We start from the raw sequence: 25,078 nt of genomic DNA, 5'->3' as shown, positions 1-25,078 counted from the left end.
AGCTTTGAAAAGCCTTCAGAAGTGTCCAAATGCTGTGCTGGTCTAATGGGCAGCTGTTGTCTACCTGCTCCATTCTGCTTTCTGCAGTCATTTGGCCAGCGAGGTGGGGGGTGGGGGATGGAGGTTGGACATATAGTAGCAGGCTTCAGAGGATACTAGAATTCTAGATTTTTTTTTTTCTGCATTGAAAATGACAGCATACTCAGAAAAACAGTTTTTTCCCCCACCCTGTAGTTGTCTTAACAGTTTAATATACTTCATGTTCCCAAGTATCTATTTTATATTACGTCTCCTAAAGGTAAGAAGAATTTGCAGTGAAGAGATGCTGCGGCCCCTGTAATTTCCTGCAGAACACTTTATACTAAATATAGTAATTACACCATTTCTTCCTTGTGGCAGCAGTAATATGGATTTTCCCTCTTAGTTTCTATTTCATTTGTGACTTCAATGTGTTTTGAATCGGAAATGCAATATCTCTTCACAAGTAACCGAGCTGAAAGCGCTACCTGGTTTTGCTGGCAGATTGCCGACATTTGAGATTGAAGCAGACTCCAAAGTCAGTAGACGTCGCTTCTTTATGTGTTATTAAAGGGCAGCTGCAGGGCACAGTAACAAGATTTATTTAGCCCACTGATATCTAGACAGATAAATTGGTAAAGATGGGAAATTAATATTACTAAATATCAGAATCACCAGCATTTTGTCAGTGGAGCTAAAAGCCTGGTACACACGATGAGAATAACGAACAAATGATCACCTCTTTTTTTTTTTTTTTTTTTATACATGCTAGTCTCAAATGAATAGGTTACTAGAGTTACAAAAATTCTCGTAAGATAGAATGCAGCTTCCCGTGATGATGTGTATTGTAATGTATTCTTTCATTTTCAAGCATGCGTGGTATTGGTCATTCAAAAAAAAAATAAAATATATATATATATATAATTTTTTTTTCTTAATGGACAAATCCTATACTAATTATACACAAATCATTTTTGGCTCCTTTTTGTATTTTCCTCTATGCCCTTAGCTTCTTTTTTTTTTCTTTTAGATTGTACGCCCCTTGAGGGTTAGGGACTGATGTGAATGTACAATATATGTAAAGCACTGTGTAAATTGTGTAAGCACTCTATGAGTACCTGTAATAAATACTTAAAAGAAAGCCTATTGTTTACCGAACAAAATAGCTCAACCTCAAATTTACACACAGCAACCTCAAATCTACACACAGCAACCTCAAATCTACACACAGCAACCTCAAATTTACACACAGCAACCTCAAATTTACACACAGCAACCTCAAATCTACACACAGCAACCTCAAATCTACACACAGCAACCTCAAATCTACACACAGCAACCTCAAATCTACACACAGCAACCTCAAATTTACACACAGCAACCTCACATTTACACACAGCAACCTCAAATATACACACAGCAACCTCAAATCTACACACAGCAACCTCAAATCTACACACAGCAACCTCAAATTTACACACAGCAACCTTAAATTTACACACAGCAACCTTAAATTTACACACAGCAACCTCAAATCTACACACAGCAACCTCAAATTTACACACAGCAACCTCAAATTTACACACAGCAACCTCAAATGTACACACAGCAACCTCAAATGTACACACAGCAACCTCAAATGTACACACAGCAACCTCAAATGTACACACAGCAACCTCAAATCTACACACAGCAACCTCAAATCTACACACAGCAACCTCAAATCTACACACAGCAACCTCAAATCTACACACAGCAACCTCAAATCTACACACAGCAACCTCAAATTTACACACAGCAACCTCACATTTACACACAGCAACCTCAAATATACACACAGCAACCTCAAATCTACACACAGCAACCTCAAATCTACACACAGCAACCTCAAATTTACACACAGCAACCTTAAATTTACACACAGCAACCTTAAATTTACACACAGCAACCTCAAATCTACACACAGCAACCTCAAATTTACACACAGCAACCTCAAATGTACACACAGCAACCTCAAATCTACACACAGCAACCTCAAATTTACACACAGCAAATGAGTAAAAGGACTGACTCGTCATTACAGAGTTCCAGTGGGAACGCATGAAAAGTGCATCAGTCTGAAAGGGCTGAAGAGATTCCCCTGAAGATCTAATAGTAAAAAGTAAAACTATTAAAACATTGCTTCATTTTCAGGAGTAATAAATGTATGAAAAGACAGTGAAGGGTATGTATGGGAATGTACCTGTGTACTCGCCTGTTCCTACCTTTTTCTACATTTATAGCAATATGTCCCACACTCTCATCACTAATTTTCATTTTCTCCTATGTTTCCTATCACTTGTCAACAGTTCAGATTTTTTAATCATATGATCTGCATATATGTGTCACTGGTTTCTATTTAGTATACACTACAGCAATTTCCTTCATACACACCTGTAATTTTTTTCTACTCGTTTTTGTAGTTACCTGTTTCATTCACACTTTTCATCAGTTTTCATTCAGTATACATCATAGCACTTCATTTTATGTTCATTTGTTACTATTCAATACTAGGTATTGGCAGCTATTTGTTTTACGCACACTTGCCACTAGTTTGTGTTTAGCATGCATTACACCCGTTATTGTAGTAATCTGTTTTCTGCCTATTCATCACTAGTTTCCATTCAGTATACAGTACACATAATTATAATCATTCAAGGATTTACCTTAGCATTCACTATACACACACTGACAGTAATTGATTCTGTATACTATTTGTGTATTATTTTTCCTTATAAGGCATTTTTTCCTTTTCTTATTTTTTTTTTTTTTTGCTCCTCAGTACTTTGAGTTTAAATAAAGGTGTTTTTTACATTTTATCTATTGGCTATTTAGTGGAGTCTGTTGCAGTTTGGTCATTTGCAGCTGGCCATACACCGTTAGAAAATCGTTCAAAAAAAGCATTCAGTATGCTAGATCGTTTGACTTTCGAACCCTTAGTGAACTAATTCCGATTATTGAAATGCAAAGTTTGATGCCGAAAAAACGAACCACCATGCTAGATTTCTAACAAAGTGTAAAATCACTTTAAAAATATAAGTTTTTCAGCGTTTTGCATAAGGGTTTGAAGCCTATTTCCGCGATTTTCCACGGTTGCTTTTTTTTAGCATTTTTTTACCAAAAAAACGCCCATTTTTTTTGCTCAAAAATAGTCCAAAAACACCTTTTTGCCGCAATTTACTGCATTTTGCAGCGTTTTTCAGCATTAGAGCATCTTTACAGCTAAAACAATCCTCTACAAACCCACTAGTCCTGGGTTTTTTTCCAGCCAAAAAATACCCCTGCCAAAAAACGTTGATTACAGTCTGTGTGTGCATGAACACATAGGATAACATGCTGGGGAGTTTACTGGCTGTAGAAAAAACCGTCAAAAGCCAAAAACTGTGCTATGCTTTAATTTTATCCCACTTACCCCTGGTTCTCACACCATTGTGTTTTTTAGTGCTTTTTGCAGAAATGCACTGCAGTCCATTTAACATGGTTTCCTATGGGACATGTTCACATCTATGATTATTTTAGCTGCTTCGTTTTTGGTACAATAAAGTTCAATAGAGAAGCTGCTGAAATGCATGTAGTGTGTTTTTGCCACATTTTGTGTGTTTTTTTTTCTTTCTGCCAAGCAACATAAAAATATCCTCTTTAACATAAAAAAAAAACAGAAAACAATGCGGTAAAAACACACGTGTAAACATACAAAGCACAGTGCAAAAAGCATTTAATACCAGATCAAAAGCATAGGTGTCAACAGCTTAAAGGGGAACTAAACTCCAACAACTTTTATTAAATCCCATTTGCAGAAAAGCTAAAAAAAATGTATTCTATATTTTGCATTTTCATATCTTTTTTGTACTTCACAGCACACCATTAGCTTGAATGGCATACAAGTGCAGGAGACACATTAAGGGTAAAAACGCTATCACCAATGGGGGCTATTGGTTCTCTATGTTATTGCCATACAGTTAAGTGGGGGACAAAGTGTACACCCAAGCACCTAAAATCCCCCCCCCCAAAAAAACCCAACCATTTTAACCCCCATCCAACGTGTGAAAACGTCAATTGTGCTACACATTTTGCATATTGCCAAGCCTGATTGAGAAAAATAATTTGAGGCCCATTATTTATGGTTAACGCTAAACTGACGTACTGTACCTGTAAGTACTGAAATTTGCCTTCATTTCATGGACATACACAATTTTAAGGCTGAACAAGTTGTATATCAATTAGCTCAACCTAATCTTTTGTATTTGGTAAAAAAATAAACATTGTGTTAGTATGTACTAAACTTAAGATTGGTGGTGTTGTTTTTTTTGTTTTTTTTACTGAAAATTTGCACTTGATAAACTGTTGTGCTAATCTCATATGGCATAAAAAATTGGTATTACCACCATTTTATTCTCCAGGGTCTCTGCTTTTAGAAAATATATACTTTGGAAAGTTTTAACTAATCTTCAGGCCTAAAATTATTTTTTTTCTTTTTACGAGCAAAAAAGGTAAAAATGGGCTCTGACAGTGAAAAGGTTAAAGAGAAATTAAAATTTTAAAAACCTGACCTTCAAAAAAAGAGGGTAATACTTACCTGTATTGTTGCCCGTTCTTGTCTGAGGGAGTGGCCTCTACACATCTCAAACCCATCCAGTGTCCCCTTCCACATTTCATAGCCATCCAGTGTCCCCTTCCACATCTCACACCCATCCAGTGTCCTCTTCTACATCTCAAACCCATCCAGTGTCCCCTTCCACATCTCACACCCATCCAGTGTCCCCTTCCACATCTCACACCCATCCAGTGTCCCCTTCCACATCTCACACCCATCCAGCGTCCCCTTCCACATCTCAAAACCATCCAGCGTCCCCTTCCACATCTCAAACCCATCCAGCTTCCCCTTCCACATCTCAAACCCATCCAGCTTCCCCTTCCACATCTCACACCCATCCAGCTTCCCCTTCCACATCTCACACCCATCCAGCGTCCCCTTCCACATCTCACACCCATCCAGCGTCCCCTTCCACATCTCACACCCATCCAACGTCCCCTTCCACATCTCACACTCATCCAGAGTCCCCTTCAACATCTCAAACCCATCCAGTGTCCCCTTCCACATCTCAAACCCATCCAGTGTCCCCTTCCACATCTCACACCCATCTAGTGTCCCCTTCCACATCTCAAACCCATCCAGTGTCCCCTTCCACATCTCAAACCCATCCAGTGTCCCCTTCCACATCTCAAACCCATCCAGTGTCCCCTTCCACATCTCAAACCCATCCAGTGTCCCCTTCCACATCTCACACCCATCCAGTGTCCCCTTCCACATCTCAAACCCATCCAGTGTCGCCTTCCACATCTCACACCCATCCAGTGTCCCCTTCCACATCTCACACCCATCCAGTGTCCCCTTCCACATCTCACACCCATCCAGTGTCCCCTTCCACATCTCACACCCATCCAGTGTCCCCTTCCACATCTCACACCCATCCAGTGTCCCCTTCCACATCTCACACCCATCCAGTGTCCCCTTCCATAACTCACACCCATCCAGTGTCCCCTTCCACATCTCAAACCCATCCAGTGTCGCCTTCCACATCTCACACCCATCCAGTGTCCCCTTCCACATCTCACACCCATCCAGTGTCCCCTTCCACATCTCACACCCATCCAGTGTCCCCTTCCACATCTCACACCCATCCAGTGTCCCCTTCCACATCTCACACCCATCCAGTGTCCCCTTCCACATCTCACACCCATCCAGTGTCCCCTTCCACATCTCACACCCATCCAGTGTCCCCTTCCACATCTCACACCCATCCAGTGTCCCCTTCCACATCTCACACCCATCCAGTGTCCCCTTCCACATCTCACACCCATCCAGTGTCCCCTTCCACATCTCACACCCATCCAGTGTCCCCTTCCACATCTCACACCCATCCAGCGTCCCCTTCCACATCTCAAAACCATCCAGCGTCCCCTTCCACATCTCAAAACCATCCAGCGTCCCCTTCCACATCTCAAACCCATCCAGCGTCCCCTTCCACATCTCAAAACCATCCAGCGTCCCCTTCCACATCTCAAACCCATCCAGCGTCCCCTTCCACATCTCAAACCCATCCAGCTTCCCCTTCCACATCTCACACCCATCCAGCTTCCCCTTCCACATCTCACACCCATCCAGCGTCCCCTTCCACATCTCACACCCATCCAGCGTCCCCTTCCACATCTCAAACCCATCCAGTGTCCCCTTCCATATCTCACACCCATCCAGTGTCCCCTTCCACATCTCAAACCCATCCAGTGTCGCCTTCCACAGCTCACACCCATCCAGTGTCCCCTTCCACATCTCACACCCATCCAGTGTCCCCTTCCACATCTCACACCCATCCAGTGTCCCCTTCCACATCTCACACCCATCCAGAGTCCCCTTTCACATCTCACACCCATCCAGCGTCCCCTTCCACATCTCACACCCATCCAGTGTCCCCTTCCACATCTCACACCCATCCAGTGTCCCCTTCCACATCTCACACCCATCCAGAGTCCCCTTTCACATCTCACACCCATCCAGTGTCCCCTTCCACATCTCAAACCCATCCAGTGTCCCCTTCCACATCTCACACCCATCCAGCGTCCCCTTCCACATCTCACACCCATCCAGAGTCCCCTTCCACATCTCACACCCATCTAGCGTCTCCTTCCACATCTCACACCCATCCAGTGTCCCCTTCCACACTCTGTGTTTCCTCCAGCCAGCCCCTGTGTCACTACAGGACACATCAGTGACATACTGTAGTCGGTGGACAGAGCCACAGCATGCGGTGGGGGATGCAGGCATCAGACAGAAGTGGAAATGCCAAACGTAAGCATTTCTTAAGAGCCAATTCACACCAGTGCATTGAGCGCAGCTGTAAAACTCGGACGGAAATCTGAAAAACAATAATTTCCAATGTGTCCTATTCACACCAAAACGTGTTGACCTGTGTTACCCTAAAATTCAACATGCATGCATTTTAGTGCAACGGATGTAAGCGGATGCAAGCAGATGTCAACACAATGCACAAGATATCCTGTGAAAATGCAGTACGCTTTTACGTACGCAGAAGTGCATGTCAGTGGACGTCAAAAATGTATGTCAACAGATTTCAGTGCACGACTATAATGGATGGAAATGTACATCTATTTTCTATACATCTTAGGACAAGTCAGTGTGAATTGGCCCTAAGTGTCTTGAACAGAGCGAAGATCCAGGGGCCAGAATAGGCACGTATAAGGCTCCACGCACACTAGTGTTCTTTTTAAGCTCCTAGAATCTAAATAGTGTTTTCCTATGTGTTCATGCACAATATTTTAGGATATTAGCATTTTTCATTCTTCAGTGTTTAGGAGCAGAAAAAAAAATTTGTTTTTGTAGACTTTTTGGGAGTGTTTTTCTCAGCAGGAAAAATAAACACTGAACTCTCCTAATTGCTACTAATGTAGGCCATACATGGGTTGAATTCCGAACGATTTATCATCCAAAAATCAAAAACGTTGTTCGCTCGGTAATCCGATGGTGCCATCAATGATTTTAAAAATCGGCCGACCAAGTCATAAAGTTCACCCCATATAATGGGAGGAACCATGAAAATCAGCCGGTGCCATTGACCCACTAACAGAGTGAAAATCAGCTGATTATTCTTCGGTACGATTTTCAGATGAAAAATCAGTCGAATTTCGACCCATGTATGGCCGGCATAAAATGCTCCTAACAGGTTTTTCCAGCTTTTAAAAAAAAAAAATCCTTCATATATTGTAAAAACACTAATAAAACACTAGCGCTTCTAAACGCTTGCATAAAAACGCTATTACCAGTGTTTTTTTCTAGTGTTTTTTGATCTTAAAAAAAAATCTCATGGAACCTAATGCTGGCCATAGACGGGTCAAAAATTGGCCGATTTTCGCACTGTTAGTGGGTTAATTGGTCGGACGGTTTTTGTTTTTTTTTCACTTTTAGATTATCGATCATGTTGGAAAATTTGCGGAAAACGGACGATTTTTGTGGCAATGATGGCCAAATCGGCCGATCGGTTTAACGGAAAAAAATTTGTGCATGAGCCGTGACCTGCAAGGAACAGAAGTTTGGCTGTTATATGAGGTGAACTTTATGATTTAGTCGGCCGATTTTTGTAATCGTTGGTGGTAACGTCGGCTTAACAAACGACCTATTTTTCGTTTATCGTTAGAAAAATCGGCCGATGTTCGACCCGTCTATGGCCTGCATTAAGCAGCCCGAATGGGTCGAATTCCGAATGATTTTTCGTTCGTTCTGTAATCCGATGGTGCCACCAATGATTTAGAAAATCGTTTGTTTTTCACAAATTTTCCAGCATGCCCGATAAACAAAATGGGGAGGAACCACAAAAATCGTCCGCTGCCATTGACCCACTAACAGAGCGAAAATCGGCCGATTATTCTTAGGTCTGATTTTCGAACGAAAGGTAGTTTGAAAATCGACCCATGTATGACCGGCCTAACCCTCTTTGCAGATCATGTTTGTTAGTATGTTTTAACACTTATAAACAACATATTTAGCCCAAACACATAATTTCACTTTATATAATCCAATTTGTGTTTACATGCAAATAATAGCAAAAGAATAATCTCTATATTAAATGTATTATTTATTTCACATGTAAATCTTCAGTCTGAATGTTCAATTGATGTCTTGATTGACAGAGGAAGAATCTGGGTCATTGTGAAAATCTTTCACAGTTCTACATTGAATTAATGCCCATGGAAGATTTTTCTGATCCAAGAGGTCTCTTAGGCTGATAGATTTGGCAAATCGTTTGAGATGTAAATTTCAGGACGCCCGTTAATAAGCGGAAAATCTAGGTGAGCTTTTATTGAATCTACACTGCGGGAATTGGAGGTTTCCTGAAGCCTTTCATCAATAAAGCTGTGTTGTTTTGGGCTGGCCTGATTCTCGCTGCTACATATAAAGTCCTGAAGGATTACAGTGTGCCTAACAATAGCACACCCTCAATCCTCAAACGTAGATGGAGAAATGTGAATGAAATAACTTTGGTTGCCCTTACTGCTGCTGCCTGCTGTCCATTGAACTTTTCTCTGTACTATTCAGACCCCTGCAGGGGTTTAGTGAAAGTGGGCACAGCATTCTTGCAAATTACAGCAGACTTACCTGCCTGTTTGCCCTCCTCCAGCAATGGCAGATGATCCATCCCCATTGCTCAGTCCACAAACACAGACATCTTCACTGCCATTTCTTCCAGGTTCACAGCCCTCCTCTTCTCCCATTTGTTGGCAATTTGCATGTGTGGTTGTCACTGGCACCCAGCTGCACTCTTGGCATCTTACAGATGGGTGCCATTCAAGAATCCTCTAGAGAATTTAGTTGACAAGACATAAGGTGATGGATTCCAGGTTCTTCAACCTATTTTTTTATTTTTTTACAATATGGGGTGCTCAGAAAGGCCTGAAATCCTTCTTAGACCATTGGGCTATGTTGTACCTCCAGGTGATTGGACACTGGCAAATAGCAAAGCTTGACTCTACCCTGTATAATGCCACCTGCTCTCAGAACTGAATCAGTATTTTGGTAGTCACCAGTTTGTCTGAAGGTGATGTGGCTTACGGGCAAAGTTAAAGAAAGCTATAGATAATAAGAAAAGAGCTTTTATTAAATATAAAAATGAAGGAACGTTATCATTGTTTAAACATTACAAAGAATATAACAGAATATGCAAAAACGAAATAAAGGCCGCAAAAATTGAAAACGAACGACAGATTGCAAAAGATAGCAGGACCAACCCCAAAAAATTCTTCAAATATTTTAATAGTAAAAAGGTTTGGTCTGTGCATGTAGGCCCTTTACAAAATAATCTAGAGTGGGTGACTGGGGACAAAGAGAAGACAAATTTATTTAATACCTTCTTCAGCTCTGTGTATACAAAGGAGCATGGGGGAGCTCTTGTCCATAATGGGCATGGTATTGGCACAGCTCCAGATGATCCACATTGGCTCACAATTGATATGATCCACAAATATTTAGACAGTATAAAGGTGAAGAAAGCACCTGGACCGGATGGCATACACCCACGGGCCCTTAAAGAATTGGGCTCTGTCATTTCAAAGCCATTGTTTCTAATTGTTATGGACTCTTTAATGACTGGCATAGAACCACTGGATTGGCGTAAGGCCAATGTGGTGCCAATATTTAAAAAGGGGTCAAAATCTTTACCTAGTAATTATTGAACTGTTAGTTTAACTTCTATAGTTGGGAAGATATTGGAGAGTTTAATAAAAGACCACATACAGTCAGGTCCATAAATATTGGGACATCAACACAATTCTAAAATTTTTGGCTCTATACACCACCACAGTGGAGTTCAAATGAAACGAACAAGGTGTGCTTTAACTGCAGACTGTCAACTTTAATTTGAGGGTATTTACATCCAAATCAGGTGAACGGTGTAGGAATTACAACAGTTTGCATATGTGCCTCCCACTTGTTAAGGGACCAAAAGTAATGGGACAATTGGCTTCTCAGCTGTTCCATGGCCAGGTGTGTGTTATTCCCTCATTATCCCAATTACAATGAGCAGATAAAAGGTCCAGAGTTCATTTCAAGTGTGCTATTTGCATTTGGAATCTGTTGCTGTCAACTCTCAAGATGAGATCCAAAGAGCTGTCACGATCAGTGAAGCAAGCCATCATTAGGCTGAAAAAAAAAAACAAACCCATCAGAGAGAGCAAAAACATTAGGCGTGGCCAAAACAACTGTTTGGAACATTCTTAAAAAGAAGGAACGCATCGGTGAGCTCAGCAACACCAAAAGACCCGGAAGACCACGGAAAACAACTGTGGTGGATGACCGAAGAATTCTTTCCCTGGTGAAGAAAACACCCTTCACAACAGTTGGCCAGATCAAGAACACTCTCCAGGAGGTAGGTGTATGTGTGTCAAAGTCAGCAATCGAGAGAAGACTTCACCAGAGTGAATACAGAGGGTTCACCACAAGATGTAAACCATTGGTGAGCCTCAAAAACAGGAAGGCCAGATTAGAGTTTGCCAAACGACATCTAAAAAAGCCTTCACAGTTCTGGAACAACATCCTATGGACAGATGAGACCAAGATGAACTTGTACCAGAGTGATGGGAAGAGAAGAGTATGGAGAAGGAAAGGAACTGCTCATGATCCTAAGCATACCACCTCATCAGTGAAGCATGGTGGTGGTAGTGTCATGGCGTGGGCATGTATGGCTGCCAATGGAACTGGTTCTCTTGTATTTATTGATGATGTGACTGCTGACAAAAGCAGCAGGATGAATTCTGAAGTGTTTCGGGCAATATTATCTGCTCATATTCAGCCAAATGCTTCACAACTCATTGGACGCCGCTTCACAGTGCAGATGGACAATGACCCAAAGCATACTGACCTGACCTGAATCCGATTGAGCATGCATTTCACTTGCTGAAGACAAAACTGAAGGGAAAATGCCCCAAGAACAAGCAGGAACTGAAGACAGTTGCAGTAGAGGCCTGGCAGAGCATCACCAGGGATGAAACCCAGCGTCTGGTGATGTCTATGCGTTCCAGACTTCAGGCTGTAATTGACTGCAAAGGATTTGCAACCAAGTATTAAAAAGTGAAAGTTTGATTTATGATTATTATTCTGTGCCATTACTTTTGGTCCCTTAACAAGTGGGAGGCACATATGCAAACTGTTGTAATTCCTACACCGTTCACCTGATTTGGATGTAAATACCCTCAAATTAAAGCTGACAGTCTGCAGTTAAAGCACATCTTGTTCGTTTCATTTCAAATCCATTGTGGTGGTGTATAGAGCCAAAAATGTTAGAATTGTGTCGATGTCCCAATATTTATGGACCTGACTGGAGATGAGTTCTTGCTGGAAAAAACTATTTTAAGCAACAGACAGCATGGATTCATGAAAGACAGAAGTTGTCAAACAAATCTGATTTCTTTTTATGAGGAGGTGACCAAAACCTTGGACAGAGGGGTGGCGGTAGACGTGGTTATACTTGGACAGAGGGGTGGCAGTGGATGTGGTATACTTTGACAGAGGGGTGACTGTGGATGTGGTATACTTGGACAGAGGGGTGGCGGTGGACGTGGTATACTTGGACAGAGGGGTGGAGGTGGATGTAGTATACTTGGATTTTGCAAAAGCGTTTGACACAGTTCCCCACACACGGCTAATGTGTAAGGTAAAGTCTACAGGCTTGGAAAAATCTGTATGTAAATGGATAGAAAACTGGCTAAAAGATCATATTCAAAGAGTAGTGGTTAATGATTCATACTCTGATTGGTCTGGGGTTGTCAGTGGTGTACCCCAAGGTTCAGTGTTGGGACCCTTACTTTTTAATATATTTATAAACAATATAGGGTCTGGGATTATAAATCCCATTTCAGTCTTTGCAGATGACACCAAGCTGTGCCGTGGAATAACGTCCTTACAGGATGTCTCCAACTTACAAGCCGACCTCAATGCTCTGTGTAATTGGGCAACTATGTGGCAAATGAGGTTTAATGTTGATAAATGTAAGGTTCTCCACTTGGGGGCTAAGAATATGAATGCATCATACATACTGGGGGGGGTACAACTGGGGGGGGGTCAATGGTGGAGAAGGATCTGGGAGTTCTAGTAGATCACAAGCTTAATAACAGCATGCAATGCCAAGCTGCGGTTTCTAAAGCAAGCAAAATCCTCTCTTGTGTTAAAAGAGGTATAGACTCCAGAGAGAGAGATATCATTTCCCCCGGTACAAATCATTAGTAACACCTCATCTGGAATATGCAGTTCGTTTTGGGCACCAATTCACAAAAAGAACATTGGGGAACTGGAGAAAGTACAGAGAAGGGCAACCAAACTGATAAGAGGCATGGAGGAGATCAGCTATGAGGAAAGATTAGAGGAACTGAATTTATTCTCTTTTGAGAAGAGGAGATTAAGGGGGGATATGATCTCCATGTATAATACATAAGGGGGGGATATGATCTCCATGTATAATACATAAGGGGGATATGATCTCCATGTATAATACATAAGGGGGGGATATGATCTCCATGTATAATACATAAGGGGAGGATATGATCTCCATGTATAATACATAAGGGGGGGATATGATCTCCATGTATAATACATAAGGGGGGATATGATCAGCATGTATAATACATAAGGGGGGATATGATCTCCATGTATAATACATAAGGGGGGTATGATCTCCATGTATAATACATAAGGGGGGATATGATCACCATGTATAATACATAAGGGGGGATATGATCACCATGTATAATACATAAGGGGGGATATGATCACCATGTATAATACATAAGGGGGGATATGCTCACCATGTATAATACATAAGGGGGATATGATCTCCATGTGTAATACATAAGGGGGGATATGATCTCCATGTGTAATACATAAGGGGGGATATGATCTCCATGTATAATACATAAGGGGGGATATGATCTCCATGTATAATACATAAGGGGGGATATGATCTCCATGTATAATACATAAGGGGGGATATGATCACCATGTATAATACATAAGGGGGGATATGATCTCCATGTATAATACATAAGGGGGGATATGATCTCCATGTGTAATACATAACGGGGATATGATCTCCATGTATAATACATAAGGGGGGATATGATCTCCATGTATAATACATAAGGGGGGATATGATCTCCATGTATAATACATAAGGGGGGATATGATCTCCATGTATAATACATCAGTGGTTCATATAGTGAACTCGGTGTAGAGTTATTCACCCTGAGGTCATCACAGAGGACAAGGGGGCACTCTTTACGTCTGGAGGAAAAGAAATGTCTCCAAACACGGAAAGGTTTCTTCACAGTAAGAGCTGTGAAAATGTGTAATAGACTCCCTCAAGAGTTGGTTCTGGCAAGCTTAGTGGATTGCATAAAAAAAGTCCTGGATTCTTTCTTAGATACACAGAATATAACTGGATATAACATTTATGGGTAAAGTTGATCCAGGGAATATTCGATTGCCTCTCGGGGGATTTTGCCTTCCTCTGGATCAGCTGTGGGTATAGGACTTTTTTTTTCTATAGTTGAACTGGATGGACTTTTGTGTTTTTTTCAGCCAGACTAACTATGTAACTATGTAATGACAGACATTTTGTGCTGACTGCCTATAGGCAGGACATTTCAAGAAGACTTTATAGTGAAGTCTATCTAATCCTCGGAACAAAAGAGAAATACACTGCAGATTAGTGGCCTTTGGATAGGATAGTGGCATTTCTTTTTTTTTTTCAGGCTAAATACGTTTTTACAAGTATAGAAAAATACCTGTGGACCTTTGATGGAAAATCAGTGCCCTTGAAAAGTTTGTGCACTGAACTGTTATCATAAATAATGCCATTAACTTTCCAAGCTGTTTTCTGCCATCTATAACCCCCATCCTGCAAATGAGATGAAATGGAGAGGTGTTGGTAGTCCAGAAAAATCAGGAAAGCAGCCTAGGGGGACAATGCTGCTGCTCCTCCTCCACAGATACAGTACAGAGAGTGTTGTCACCCTAGTGCAGGAAGTTTTATTGCCAGGATCAAATGGGGATAAATAAAAACAACAAAATATGCTGCCACACTTAAGGACTGGTAAGATGCCATATTTTCCGTTTTTTGGTTTGAATGCACTTTCAATAAAATTCTTATGTAGTTCTATACTTTTTGCATAATTATGGAAAATTTGTGTTCCTAATAATTTTTGTGTCCTGCAATCTTATGGCATTCTTGTAACTGGGGATTATATTTTCTGTTTTATAGACATTTAAATACGGCAAAGGAAGGATTTACAGAAGCCAGCCTAGGACTTCTGGCAAACCAAAGAAAACGTCAGCTATTGATTGGCCTGTTAAAGTCTCTGAGAACAATTAAAACCCTGGTAATGTCCACTGACATCTTCATCGTGTTTTTTGTGCATTTATAGTTGTATAGTACTTGACCTTTCATTTTCTTTTCTCCACTCAGCAAAGAACTGATGTACGCCTCAGTGAGATGCTGGAGGTAAATACAGTACATTTTTTTTTCTGGGATGACTGTGAACCTGTGGGTTAAGAGTAACACATATTTTTTGGATAAATTGCCCTTTTAAAATGTCGTCTTTAATACTGTGTGTATTTTTTTAAAAATATTATTATTATACAGGACATATATAGCGCCAACAGTTTGCTCAGCGCTTTACATTATGGAGGGAGACCGTACATAGTTTAAACCTTCTCTTTCAACCTTTTTTTAGAGGTAAACTCCACTTTTTTTTTTTTGGTCGTTTGATCTTATGATATTGAGGCCCCATTTATATTTGGTGACGGAACCATCACCAATTACTTGTGAGAACCCTAGCAGAGGTCCTGGCATTTAGGTGCGGGAGGCAGCCCCATTAAAATCATTGAGAGGCTAACATCCCCTGCAGCTAATCACTGTTGCTCACATGTAATCACTCATTGATTACCTGTGGGTGCTTGGCTCTAGGCACAGTTTACATCCAGGGTAGATCACTTGCAGGTGATTGCTCCATGATTGATTACATGCAAGCGGCCCTGATTTAGCTGCAGGAGTTGTGAGCTTCTCAGCGATATAAATGGTGCTGCCTCCCGCATGTTATTGCTGGGATCCCCCACTGGGGGTCTCACATGCAATCGGTGATGGCCACATTCCCTAGTATGAATGGGGCCCAAAGCCCTACTCCAGGTTTCACACTTTTTCCCCCAACCGAAGGGTCCTAGACTGCTCCACACCCTCCAGCCAAATGGCCATGGATCCCTACATTCACAGTAGAGTCCTCAGTCTTCCATGTTGAGTGGTGCAAATTGAGGACATCTTGTGATAAAGAAGAGGTACTCCACAAGACAATTCTGGATTGAAGGTAAGTATTTCAGCATGAGGGTGTATTATTTATACAAAAAACAAAACAAGGGCTGGGGCACATTTTTGAGAAAAATGTAGCCTTCATTTGGGCTTTAAAAGGGAACTATATACAGTCATGGCCGAAATTGTTGGCACCCTTGATATTTCTCCAGGAAATCATGTATTTCTCACGAAACGTATTGCATTAACACATGTTTTGCTATACACATGTTTATTCCCTTTGTGTGTATTGGGACAAAACAAAAAAAGGGAGGAAAGAAAGCAAATTCGACATAATGTCACACAAACCTCCAAAAATGGGCTGGACAAAAGTATTGGCACCCTTTCACAACTGCGGATAAATAAGAATGTTACAAGCATGTGATGCTCCTGTAAACTCACCTGGGGCAAGTAACAGGTGTGGGCAATATAGAAATCACACCTGAAAGCAGATAAAAAGGAGAGACGTTCACTTAACCTTTGCATTGTGTGTCTGTCTGTGCCACACTAAGCATGGACAACAGAAAGAGGAGACGAGAACTGTCTGAGGACCTGAGAACCAAAATTGTGGCAAAATATCAACAATCTCAAGGTTACAAGTCCATCTCCAGAGAACTAGATTTGCCTTTGTCCACAGTGCGCAACATTATCAAGAAGTTTGCAACCCATGGCACTGTAGCTAATCTCCCTGGTCGTGGACGGATGAGGAAAATTGATGAAAGATTGCAACGCAGAATAGTCCGGATGGTGGATAAGCAGCCCCAAACATGTTCCAAAGACATTCAAGCTGTCCTGCAGGCTCAGGGAGCATCAGTGTCAGCGCGAACTATCCGTCGACATTTAAATGAAATGAAACGCTATGGCAGGAGACCCAGGAGGACCCCACTGCTGACACAGAGACATAAAAAAGCAAGACTACAGTTTGCCAAAATGTACTTGAGTAAGCCAAAAGCCTTCTGGGAAAACGTCTTGTGGACAGATGAGACCAAGATAGAGCTTTTCGGTAAAGCACATCATTCTACTGTTTACCGAAAACGGAATGAGGCCTACAAAGAACAAAACACAGTACCTACGGTAAAATATGGTGGAGGTTCAATGATGTTTTGGGGTTGTTTTGCTGCCTCTGGCACTGGGTGCCTTGACTGTGTGCAAGGCATCATGAAATCTGAGGATTACCAAAGGATTTTGGGTCACACTGTAGGGCCCAGTGTCAGAAAGCTGGGTTTGCGTCCAAGATCCTGGGTCTTCCAGCAGGACAATGACCCCAAACATACGTCAAAAAGCACTCAGAAATGGATGGCAAAGAAGCGCTGGAGAGTTCTGAAGTGGCCAGCAATGAGCCCAGATCTAAATCCCATTGAACACCTGTGGAGAGATCTTAAAATTGCTGTTGGGAAAAGGTGTCCTTCCAATAAGAGAGACCTGGAGCTGTTTGCAAAGGAAGAGTGGTCCAAAATTCCGGGTGAGAGGTGTCAGAAGCTTATTGATGGTTATAGGAAGCGACTGATTTCAGTTATGTTTTCCAAAGGGTGTGCAACCAAATATTAAGTTAAGGGTGCCAATACTTTTGTCCAGCCCATTTTTGGGGTTTTGTGTGACATTATGTCATATTTGCTTTTCTGCCTCTGTTTTATATTTGTTCCAATACATACAAAGGGAATAAACATGTGTATAGCAAAACATGTGTTAATGCAATACCTTTTTTGTGTGAAATACTTGATTTTCAGGAAAAATATCAAGGGTGCCAACAATTTCGGCCATGACTGTATATATACACACACACACACGGATCAGATGAAACATTGTGACTGGTAAAGTGAAAATCCTAACTGTACTTAAACCTGCTCCTATACTTAAAGTAGTTGTAAACCTCAGACATGGAATATGAACAAAGGATATCCCTCTATAGTGTGTACTTGTCTCAAGCTAGAGCACTAAGCGTCATCTCTGTCTGCTGCCTCATTGCTCTGCTATCAGCCACTTCTGACAAGCTTTCCTGACACCAAGAGAAAACTTGGTGACAGGGAAAGGACCTCCAGCACACAGCCTGCTATTGACAGCCTCAGTCTGTTCCTGTGTACTGTGTGATGAGGGGTGTCTCTCTTCCTCCAAATCAGCTTTCAGCTTTTCTCACTGAGATCTATAGTGGGTAACTTCAGCTCCCTGCCTCCTGTCTTCTGAAAGCTCAGACAAGCTGTATAAATCCTGCGCTTTGAATGGCTTTACCCCCAAAGGAATGCACAGGAGTTTCATGCATCCTTTTGCAGGCACTCCTATTCATGTCAGTTGGAACACAGTGGCTGCATGGACACTGCCACTACTCCCAGTTTAATATCCGTGCAGATTCACGGCCCCAAGCGTGGACAATGTGTGTTTGGGGGCTGTGTACCCAGTAAATCTGGAAGCAGTGGCTGTGTCCATTTTTCTCTATAAGTGGTATTTGTTTTTCCAGTTCCGATGAATGTTTTTCATAGTCCTTGTATAACTTGCTCTTCATGAAGTGTCTGCAATGAGCCAACCGTATATTGCAGATCTCCAGGACTTAGAGCCTGGCTGTGTAAATCATTTCATTCCAGAATCTTGAGTTAAGGTTTTGCTGTTACAATAACAGTAAAGGGGATTTATTTCTAAGCTGGGTTTTATATGGTTGTGCATTTGAGTTTTATTTGGTTGTTCAGCCTTAGCACTGTATTTCAGAATACCTCTGTGATTAGTTTTCTTCCACCCCCCACCCCCCCCTTTTCATCATTCAGCGAAACATACACCCAGGAAAGACTTTGATTCAATTTTACACCAGTTTCGCTGCAATATATAGCCGGGATTGCCATTGATGGATGTTTGTGTGCTCGTGCAATGAAGTCCTCCGTGAATCCACATTGCTATGCAGCTGTAAAGGAAAGCCAGTGTTTATTTTCTGTCCGTGTGCAGCTTGAGTTATTATTGCCATATTTACCTTGGGACAAGGCTTCCTCACTCTTTACTTGCCCGCTCGCCTGTCATTTTAGTAATTAAAGTGGAACTCCAACAACAGAATAAAATGCTTGATATGAAACAAAGTGAGCGCTACTATTAAATTGTCAAATAAGCAGCTTAAAGCACTAAAGATGATCACAACCACCTCTGATAAAGAAAAATGAGTAAAGTACAGCGCTAAATAACACAATATAAAATTCTGCGAAATACAATCTAAATAGTTCGATCAAAGATAAATGTTCATAAAATCCTGCGATCGATTCATGAATGAGGTGAACACCGCTTATATCAGATCCGGAAAAAGGCAGAAATGCGCACTCACCGACCGCGCATAGGAAATGCACATGTGTGTATCAAATCCCACAAATCCCTTCCTGGAGGATAACGACATCTGTGGGATTTGATACACACATGCGCATTTCCTATGCGCGGTCGGTGAGTGCGCTTTTCTGCCATTTTCCGGATCTGATATAAGCTGTGTTCACCTCATTCATGAATCGATCGCAGAATAAAATGTTGCCAAGGTATTTTCTCCACAGCTTTTGTTATTCCCCATAGCTTTTACCTTTTGTACCACCTCGTCCTCCCATTAGATTGTAAGCTTCATGAGCAAGGTCCTCCCATTCCGTCTGTATTGTACTGTAATTGTACTTTCTCCCTATATTGTGAAGTGCTGTGCAGACTGTTGGCACTATATAAATCCTGTATAATATAATAATATTTAATTGGTTCAGTCAGTCTACGATTTATATATTTCTATACCTTGGCATAGCCAGGCAGGTGACACCACTATTTTCTCTGCAAGCTGCAGAGCTGACATTTGAAATAGCTGTATCACATGACTGGCTATGCAGTGGCCAGGGGTGTGTGGATCACAAGACTGGATGGACAAAATTACAGAGGCTAAGTGGGTAACACTTCTACCTGGCAGCACTAGTGTCGTTCCAACCATGGCACTACCTTCATGGAGTTTTCATGTTCTCCCTGTATTTGTGTAGGTTTCCTCCCACACTGTATAGACATGCTGGTAGGTTAATTGGCTCCTGTCTTTACTGGCCCTAGTATGTGTATGTATGAGTTCCCAATCACATCTAGGTGTTTGCGATCTTGGGCAGAATTACTGCGATTCTGCCCATGATCCCAAAGCACTCTGCAAAAATGACAAATCACAAGGCTTCCTCACTCTTTACTTGCCCGCTCGCTTCCTCACTCTTTACTTGCCATTCATTTTCAATGGCAACAAAACCTGGTGCAGTTTTGCAATTGTCACACGATAAATCACGCTGCAATCACGCCAAACCGCACTGTGGAAAGCGTATTGTCCAAAATAAGCTCCTGCTCCTGACAAGCTAATCATGATGGGTGACAAGCTAATCATGATGGGGTTTGGCTTGATTGCAACATGATTTATCTCAGCAAAACTGCAACGTGTTTTTGGTGGCATTGAAGATGAATGGCACCAGAACACATGTGGTGCAAATTGTCATTCGCAGAGAATTGCATCGATTCTGCTTGAGATCACAAACGCCCAGATGTGAGCTGGGCCTGAATGTGAGTTAGGGATCCTAGATTGTAAGCCCCTTGAGGGCAGAGACTGATGTGAATATACAATATACAGTCATGGCCGAAATTGTTGGCACCCTTGATATTTCTCCAGGAAATCATGTATTTCTCACGAAACGTATTGCATTAACACATGTTTTGCTATACACATGTTTATTCCCTTTGTGTGTATTGGGACAAAACAAAAAAAGGGAGGAAAGAAAGCAAATTCGACATAATGTCACACAAACCTCCAAAAATGGGCTGGACAAAAGTATTGGCACCCTTTCACAACTGCGGATAAATAAGAATGTTACAAGCATGTGATGCTCCTGTAAACTCACCTGGGGCAAGTAACAGGTGTGGGCAATATAGAAATCACACCTGAAAGCAGATAAAAAGGAGAGACGTTCACTTAACCTTTGCATTGTGTGTCTGTCTGTGCCACACTAAGCATGGACAACAGAAAGAGGAGACGAGAACTGTCTGAGGACCTGAGAACCAAAATTGTGGCAAAATATCAACAATCTCAAGGTTACAAGTCCATCTCCAGAGAACTAGATTTGCCTTTGTCCACAGTGCGCAACATTATCAAGAAGTTTGCAACCCATGGCACTGTAGCTAATCTCCCTGGTCGTGGACGGATGAGGAAAATTGATGAAAGATTGCAACGCAGAATAGTCCGGATGGTGGATAAGCAGCCCCAAACATGTTCCAAAGACATTCAAGCTGTCCTGCAGGCTCAGGGAGCATCAGTGTCAGCGCGAACTATCCGTCGACATTTAAATGAAATGAAACGCTATGGCAGGAGACCCAGGAGGACCCCACTGCTGACACAGAGACATAAAAAAGCAAGACTACAGTTTGCCAAAATGTACTTGAGTAAGCCAAAAGCCTTCTGGGAAAACGTCTTGTGGACAGATGAGACCAAGATAGAGCTTTTCGGTAAAGCACATCATTCTACTGTTTACCGAAAACGGAATGAGGCCTACAAAGAACAAAACACAGTACCTACGGTAAAATATGGTGGAGGTTCAATGATGTTTTGGGGTTGTTTTGCTGCCTCTGGCACTGGGTGCCTTGACTGTGTGCAAGGCATCATGAAATCTGAGGATTACCAAAGGATTTTGGGTCGCACTGTAGGGCCCAGTGTCAGAAAGCTGGGTTTGCGTCCAAGATCCTGGGTCTTCCAGCAGGACAATGACCCCAAACATACGTCAAAAAGCACTCAGAAATGGATGGCAAAGAAGCGCTGGAGAGTTCTGAAGTGGCCAGCAATGAGCCCAGATCTAAATCCCATTGAACACCTGTGGAGAGATCTTAAAATTGCTGTTGGGAAAAGGTGTCCTTCCAATAAGAGAGACCTGGAGCTGTTTGCAAAGGAAGAGTGGTCCAAAATTCCGGGTGAGAGGTGTCAGAAGCTTATTGATGGTTATAGGAAGCGACTGATTTCAGTTATGTTTTCCAAAGGGTGTGCAACCAAATATTAAGTTAAGGGTGCCAATACTTTTGTCCAGCCCATTTTTGGGGTTTTGTGTGACATTATGTCATATTTGCTTTTCTGCCTCTGTTTTATATTTGTTCCAATACATACAAAGGGAATAAACATGTGTATAGCAAAACATGTGTTAATGCAATACCTTTTTTGTGTGAAATACTTGATTTTCAGGAAAAATATCAAGGGTGCCAACAATTTCGGCCATGACTGTATATGTAAATGCTGTGTAAATTGTCAGCGCTATACAAGTACCTGTAATGAATATAATTGTGCTCAAAAGTTTGCATACCCTGGCAGAAATCGTAATCCATTTGGCATTGATATTGAAAATGACTGATCGTGCCAAAAAACTGTCTTTTATTTAAGGATCGTGATCATGTGAAGTAATTTATTGTCACATAGTTGTTTGGCTCCTTTTTATATCATAATGATAACAGAAGTCGCCCAAATGGCTCTGATCAAAAGTTTCCCTCCCCTGGAATGCTTGGCCTTGGTACAGACACACAAAGTGGCACACACGGGTTAAAATGGCAATTGAAGGTTAATTTTCCAAATCTGTGACTTTTTAAATTGCTATTTGTGTCTATGTATAAATAGTCATTTGAGTTTGTTAGCTCTCACATGGATGCACTGAGTGGGCTAGATACTGAGCCATGGGGATCAGAAAAGAACTTTCAAAAGACCTGCGTAACAAGGTACTGGAACTTTGTGAAGATGGAAAAGGATATAAAAAGATATCCAGAGCCTTGAATATGTCAGTCAGTATTATTAAATCACTTAGTAAGAAGTGCAAAGTTCAGGGATGCCTTGATAACAAGCCAAGGTCAGATAGACCAAGAAAGATTGCAGCCATAACTGCCAGAAGAATTGTTCAGAATACAAAGAAAAACCCACAGGTAAACTCAGAAGAAATACTGGTTGCTTTGGAAAAAGACAGTGTGGTTGTTTCAAGGAGCACAATATGACAAAAATGAGCTGCATGATCGTGGTGCTTGAAAGAAGCCTCTACTGTGCCATTGCCACAAAAAAACGCGGTGAGGCATATCAAGGAGTTGTCTGGCATATTGTAACTCTGGATTTTTGTGGCATTGGTGCTGTAAAGGCTTCTTTCTGGCAATTCCCGGTGTAACATCATCTTTTATATTGTATCAAACAATTGGGTACTATATTGTGTTTGTGTGCATTAACGCCCCTGGAGGTATTCCCGAGTGTAGTTCGGGGTAAAGTTTCAGCACCAGAAGCGGTAACCCCGAGCTACACTCTGGAATACCATGCAGCGTTGCTCCGGGATCCCTCGATCACTTACCTTGTTCTTCGCTCCCGCGATGTCCCTCCTGCAGCATTCCCGACCATCTCCTCCGGCTGATGCCAACATCCGTCTTCCGGGTTCCGTTCCCTGCGACGTCGGGACGTACGGGGGACGGAACTGGTGGGAAATTTAAATATTTTAAAAAGTGACATTCACTAAATACACTAAAATCACATAGTATAACATTCCTGTATCAAACCATTTCACATACATTTTGTCCCGAGTGCTTTGTCCGGCGCCCTGCCTGCATTTTTACTGTTCTTTCTGCCTGGAAACTGAGAAACGTCCATGGCGTCCAAAAAGCGTCCCTTTAGGTCAAAAGCGGTTTTAGACCGGCTAGAGAACAGCGATAGTAAATCAGAACCACTTGCAGAATTGAGTGATAATGATTCGTGGGGGAAATTCGTCATCAGACACTGAAAACGATTCTGCGACTTTGCTCAGTGATGTGCGAACTTGGCGCTCTATTTCAAATTTCAGTGATTTGGTTTGATTACATTATGGAATTAAATGTATTATTATTATATTATTATTTTTTATAATTATTTATTAAATTATAATTTATGATTTTGTGTTTAAAATTTTAACATACCCGGGATGTTTACTAGACTCTTGTTCGGACAGATTTCAGTGAGTTATTCCTAAGAATTACAGGCCTACAATAAAAAAACGACATATTTCCATGCAAAAAATGTACCGCTTTGAGCACAGAAATACTGACATAATCAGACCGCTAGGGAGGCTACAATCCATTAAAGTGTATTTTTTTTCTGAACAAATTGCATTTGAAAAACCGCTGTGCAAGTATCATGTGACATAAAAATATGAAATGCCCACCATTTTATTCTCTAGGTCCTCTGCTGAAAAAAAATTATATATGTTTGATGGTGCTAATCGTTTTCTAGGAAAAAAAATGTTTTTAGGAGAGGAATGCCAGAATTGACCAAGTTTTTAAAAATCCTCTGCCATGTACAAAACGTTGTGTTATTTACATTATGACCTAAACCTGCAAGTGGGGCCCATGTGTTTTTTGTCTGGGGGAGGGGGGAGGGGGTTACTACCTATTTAAGGTCTATAAGACAGAAACAATTCACATTGCTGTGCAGGATCTTGATAGCTTTATGTGTTGTCTTTGTAGGAGGAAGATTACCCGGGAGCCATTCAACTGTGCCTGGAGTGTCAGAAAGCAGCAAGTACTTTTAAACACTACAGCTGTATAAGGTGAGGGTTTCTTTTTGGGTTCAACAATACTTAACTGTAGTAAAGTGATGTTTTTTTTCAAGTGACCAGTTTTTAGACTCACCTTGTTTCCTTGCAACATGTTTGCTTGTTGCTACAGCAGAGAACTTGCAGGCCAAATCAACTGGCTTATTTAAATGCCCCTTCCCAGCAGCACATACATGCCTTCACTTCCTCACCATTTCTTTCAGCTGACAGGAGCTAGAACCATTACTTCTGGCTTTGGAGTAGCATATCACTTAAGACCCTTTCAAAGGGGGTGGATTTTTTTTCAGTAGGGATCTGCCTGCTGATTCCCTGCTGATCAGAGCAGGCAGATGACAGATCCATGTTCGCTCAGTTTATGCAGAGCAGACACGGATAAAGCCTGCTTTTTTCTACAGGTAGCTGGGTGCCTCTGATCTGATCCACCCAGATGGAAGAGCAAGGATCCCATTCAGTTTTTTTTTCGTGGTCCAGGTCGAACCCAGAGTTAGGCAAGTGTAAACAGACACAAGTAGTAGCTGGTCCATAGGGGTGAATGGACCATTCAATCAGGTCAGTTTGAAAAACGTACAGACA

At 41.6% G+C, this 25,078-nt stretch overlaps 1 protein-coding gene across 1 annotated transcript in view; it reads left to right on the top strand.

Moving 5' to 3' along the window:
- Window positions 1–25,078, top strand: part of VPS50 (VPS50 subunit of EARP/GARPII complex) — a 308,344-nt gene that overhangs the window by 110,177 nt on the left and 173,089 nt on the right. The window contains exons 7-9 of the mRNA XM_089692114.1: window positions 14,877–14,994; window positions 15,081–15,116; window positions 24,417–24,499. Of these exons, the coding sequence (XP_089548240.1) occupies window positions 14,877–14,994; window positions 15,081–15,116; window positions 24,417–24,499 (237 nt within the window). The remainder of the gene's footprint in view (window positions 1–14,876; window positions 14,995–15,080; window positions 15,117–24,416; window positions 24,500–25,078) is intronic.

Source organism: Staurois parvus, unplaced genomic scaffold (assembly GCF_062004578.1).
Source record: "Staurois parvus isolate SC_StPar_1 unplaced genomic scaffold, SC_StPar_1.0 ptg000576l, whole genome shotgun sequence".
NCBI classification, from domain to species: Eukaryota; Metazoa; Chordata; class Amphibia; order Anura; family Ranidae; genus Staurois; species Staurois parvus.
This window is presented reverse-complemented; position numbering and strand designations above follow the sequence as displayed.